At 69.7% G+C, this 4,032-nt stretch overlaps 1 protein-coding gene across 6 annotated transcripts in view; it reads left to right on the forward strand.

Moving 5' to 3' along the window:
• Positions 1 to 23: 23 nt before the first annotated feature.
• PLPPR3 (phospholipid phosphatase related 3) overlaps positions 24 to 4,032 on the forward strand; it is a 10,100-nt gene continuing 6,091 nt past the window's right edge. Inside the window, exons 1-7 of one of the 6 annotated variants that reach the window (XM_014958585.1) lie at positions 27 to 284; positions 465 to 650; positions 812 to 933; positions 1,180 to 1,375; positions 1,457 to 1,514; positions 1,832 to 2,005; positions 2,103 to 2,378. In XM_014958585.1, coding sequence (XP_014814071.1) covers positions 210 to 284; positions 465 to 650; positions 812 to 933; positions 1,180 to 1,375; positions 1,457 to 1,514; positions 1,832 to 2,005; positions 2,103 to 2,378 — 1,087 coding nt within the window. In that variant the 5' untranslated portion in view covers positions 27 to 209. Of the gene's footprint in view, positions 285 to 464; positions 651 to 811; positions 942 to 1,179; positions 1,515 to 1,831; positions 2,006 to 2,102; positions 2,379 to 4,032 lie in introns of all 6 variants that reach the window. The other 5 variants (XM_014958584.1, XM_014958583.1, XM_014958582.1 and 2 more) reach the window with 5 other exon arrangements.

Below are 4,032 nucleotides of genomic sequence, written 5' to 3' on the forward strand. Positions count from 1 at the left end.
CCCCCCCCCCCGGTGATGCCTGGGGGTTCCCGGTGGGGGCCCCCCCGGGTACCAGCAGCTTCTCCTCGCCGAGCAGCTGCAGGGGGGCAGCGAGGTGAGCACGGGGGCTGCCCGCCCCCCCAGTAGGGCCGAGAGCCGGGGGTGACGATGCTGCCCCACGTCAGGGTGGAGGTGCAGCCCGGTGGGACCCCGGCGCCAGCCCCAGGACCATGATCCCCCCCAAGGAGAAGGCCAGGGCTCCCAAGGACAGCATGACGCTCCTGCCCTGCTTCTACTTCGTGGAGGTGGGTGTGTGGGGGTGGGGGGCTGGAGGTGAGGGACTGAGCCGGGGGGTCCAGCCCCAGGCCCTGGTCCTGCCCTGGCATGGAGGGGTTGGGGGCTTTGCCCCTTCCCGGTGGGGCTCCGCGGTGCCGGTGCCCATCGTTGTGGGTGGCACGATGGTCCCCACACTCTCACCCCTCCAGCTGCCCATCGTGGCCTCCTCCATCGTGACACTCTACTTCCTGGAGCTGACGGACCTCTTCAAGCCGGCCAAGGTGGGCTTCCAGTGCTACGACCGGGCACTCTCCATGCCCTACGTGGAGACCAATGAGGAGCTCATCCCGCTGCTCATGCTGCTCAGCCTGGCCTTCGCCGCCCCCGCCGCCTCGGTGCGTCCCAGGGCTCATCCTGCTGGGGGGAATGAGGATGGAGCTGGGGCTCGGGGTCCCAGTGCCAGCAGCACCAGGGGACGGGTGCGGGGAGCCTGGCAGTGCCCTGAATCAACGTGGTGGCACCACTGGCACCCCCTGAGCCACCGGTTCCTCCCCAGATCATGGTCGGGGAGGGCATCGTGTACTGCCTGCAGTCCCGGCTGAAGGGACGCGCCGGAGCCGAGGGCAGCATCAACGCCGGCGGCTGCAACTTCAACTCCTTCCTGCGCCGCACCGTAAGGTTTGTGGGTACGTTGTGCCACAGTGGGCAGGAGCTCTGCCCACTGCAGGAGCTGGTTTGAGAGTCCCAGGTGTGAAGGGGACGCGGGGGCACCCTGGGTGCGACAGCAGGAGTGAATGTCCCTCCCAGGCCCCGGCCACCGCGCTTGGACCCTTCCCAGCGGCTTTGGTGCCCCCAGGCTGGGTGGTCCCTGGGAGCCCTGTGTGGGACAGGAGTGACCCACTGCCCTGCTCCTGCCCTCCCCAGGCGTCCACGTGTTCGGGCTCTGTGCCACGGCCCTGGTGACAGACGTTATCCAACTGGCCACGGGCTACCACGCGCCCTTCTTCCTGACCGTCTGCAAGCCCAACTACACGCTGCTGGGCACCCCCTGCGACGCCAACCCCTACATCACCCAGGACATCTGCTCGGGCACGGACAAGCACGCCATCCTCTCCGCCAGGTACGTGCTGGGGGCGGTGAGACCCACGCCACAATGCCACCCCCCTGCCCCATCCCAACCGTGCCCCCCATCTCCCCGCAGGAAGACGTTCCCGTCCCAGCACGCCACGCTCTCCGCTTTCGCTGCCGTCTACGTGTCGGTGAGTTCTCGGCACTGCTCGGTGTGTGCCGGCTCGGGGGGCTGTGCCAGCTCTGGGGGCTGTGCCAGCTCCGTGCCGCTGGGCAGCAGCGTCCCCCTCCTGTCAGCACCCCCCTTCCCGTGCACAGACAAGCTCTGCCGGACACACGTGTGCTGTGTCGAGGTGTGGGTGCGTTCACACCCATGCACTTGCAGTTCCATGTGCCCCCCTAGAACTCTGTGCACAGCCGGGGGCCGGGGAGGGGGAGGCCGTGGTGCCGTGGTGGCAGCGGGTGCCACGAGCCGTGACTAACACCCCATCACCATCGCTATCGCCAGATGTATTTCAACTCCATCATCTCGGACAGCACCAAGCTCCTCAAGCCCATCCTGGTCTTCGCCTTCGCCATCGCCGCCGGCATCTGCGGCCTGACCCAGATCACCCAGTACCGCAGCCACCCCGCCGACGTCTACGTGGGCTTCCTCATCGGCTCCGGCATCGCTGCCTACCTGGTGGGTGCCAGTCCCTGCCCTCGGGTGGCTGCAGGGGCTCGGGGGGGGAAGGATGCTGGGTGCAGAGCTGTGCTGACCCCCCGTCCCCTCTCCTCAGGCTTACCACGCTGTTGGCAACTTCCGAGCCCCAACGGAGAGGGTCCCGGTGCCGGCGCCAGCCAAGGACGCGCTGCGGGCACTGACGCAGCGGGGCCACGACTCTGTCTACCACCAGAACAAGTCGGTGAGCACCGACGAGCTGAACCCCCAGACGCGGCTGGAGGAGGCGGCGCGGCCGGTGCCGCGGGAGAAGAACTCCCTGGGCAGCCTGAAGCGGGCCAGCGTGGACGTGGACCTGCTGGCCCCCCGCAGCCCCATGGGCAAGGAGAACATGGTGACCTTCAGCAACACCACCGCATTCAGTGACCCTGGGGGGGGTCCCAAGGGGCAGAGGGATTTACAAGGAGGAGGAGGGTCCCGGCGTCCCCAAGCCCACCTGGAGGAGGAGGAGGTCGTCCTTGTTGTTGTGGATGTTGCTGCCGGGGTGGGGGAACTGGGCGCGCACCCGGTACAGGCGTTTGTGGGGCTCCGGCTCCATGAGGGAGTGAGCGCCCAGGAGCACCTGGAAGACTCTGCCATCCCTGGAAGAGAGGCAGCGCGTGGGGCACGGGGGCTCTGCCCACCCCGTGGGGCACGCGGAGCTGGGGGTGTCACTGCACCCAGCCAGGGAAATGGGGTGACAGAGACCCCTCCGTGGGGTGCTGGGACCTCCTAGGGTGTCACCGGGGCCCCGATGCTGGGGTCGGGGCTCTGGAGAAGGATGTGGCCTGAGGCCATCAGCCCCCCCAGCACGGAGCAGCCCCTGTGCTGACCCCCCCCTCGCCCCCAGCACTCACGTCTCCTCGGTGCAGTGGGCAGCGCTCAGCACCCACTGCTCAGCGATGAGGAAGCCCCCGCAGACGTGCTGCCCGTCCAGCTGCAGCGAGGCCATGTAGGGCCTCAGGTGGGGCTTGGCCTCGTAGCCCCCCAGGATGCGTCCCCGGGGCTGCCCTGTCACACGGGAAAGAGAGAGGCCGGGTGAGGTGGGCATCGCCTGGGGAGGGTCACCCCAGTGGTCCCCCCGGCATCCCTGGACCCCTCCCCATAGCCCACTGCAGCCCTGGCTGCCAACAGAGGCAGGAATTGGGGGGCTGGGCAGGACCCCCCCCCTCTCTGTGCTGGGGATGTCACTGCCCCAACCTGTCCCCATCCCCTGGGGGGGTTTGCTCACCGTTCACCATGGCCCCCAGCAGCAGGAGCAGAGCGAGGACAAGGACGGGAGTGGGACTCAGCCCCATGGCTGCCGTGGAGCCCGGCGGTGCCTCTGCCCGGCTGTGGGGTCCGTGGGCTCTGTGGGGCCGACGCTGCTCGGCCGGGGCCGGGGCCGGGACTCGCTTTTATGTGCAGCTTTGGGGAGGCGGGGGGGGCAGGAAGGGGCAGCGCAGGGGAAGCCGGGGGGGTTTCCGCAGCGTAGGCCAAGTGTTTTTAAATATTCGGTTTATAAAAGGGGGTCAAAAGTTCCCGGCACAAAGAGGGCGGGCGGGAGGAAACAGCCCGTCGCAGCTGCCGGACCTGGCACCGGCCGCGGGGGATTTCTGCGCTGCTCCGTCCGAAGCCAAAACCGGATCCGGCTCTTGGCCCGTGGAAGGCTCCGGCACATGCGGCAGCGCCCCGGCCTGACCCCAGCCCCCCCCGAATGGGAACCCCCCCCGGCTGCAGGGGAACCGTCCCGGTGGGTGCCCCGGGGCCGCGGAGCTGAGCGTCCCCCCGGGGTTCGGGGGGGGTGAGGACGGCGGGGTCAGGGCCACCGGCACCGGGCGGGGGTCCCCGGGGGGAGACCCCTCCCCCGAGGGGAGCTCCGGTGAGGGCCGGGGGGCGGTGGCGGTGGCAGCCCCCGCTGCCTTTCTCCCCGGTGCCGCTGAGCGGAGCCACCGCCTCGGCTCCCGCCGGTCCCGCCGTGTCCCCGCGCTCCGGAGCCGCCCGTCGCCCCCGCCCGGGCCCCGACCCCA

The sequence above is a fragment of the Calidris pugnax genome, unplaced genomic scaffold (assembly GCF_001431845.1).
Source record: "Calidris pugnax isolate Ruff unplaced genomic scaffold, ASM143184v1 scaffold425, whole genome shotgun sequence".
Taxonomy (NCBI): Eukaryota; Metazoa; Chordata; class Aves; order Charadriiformes; family Scolopacidae; genus Calidris; species Calidris pugnax.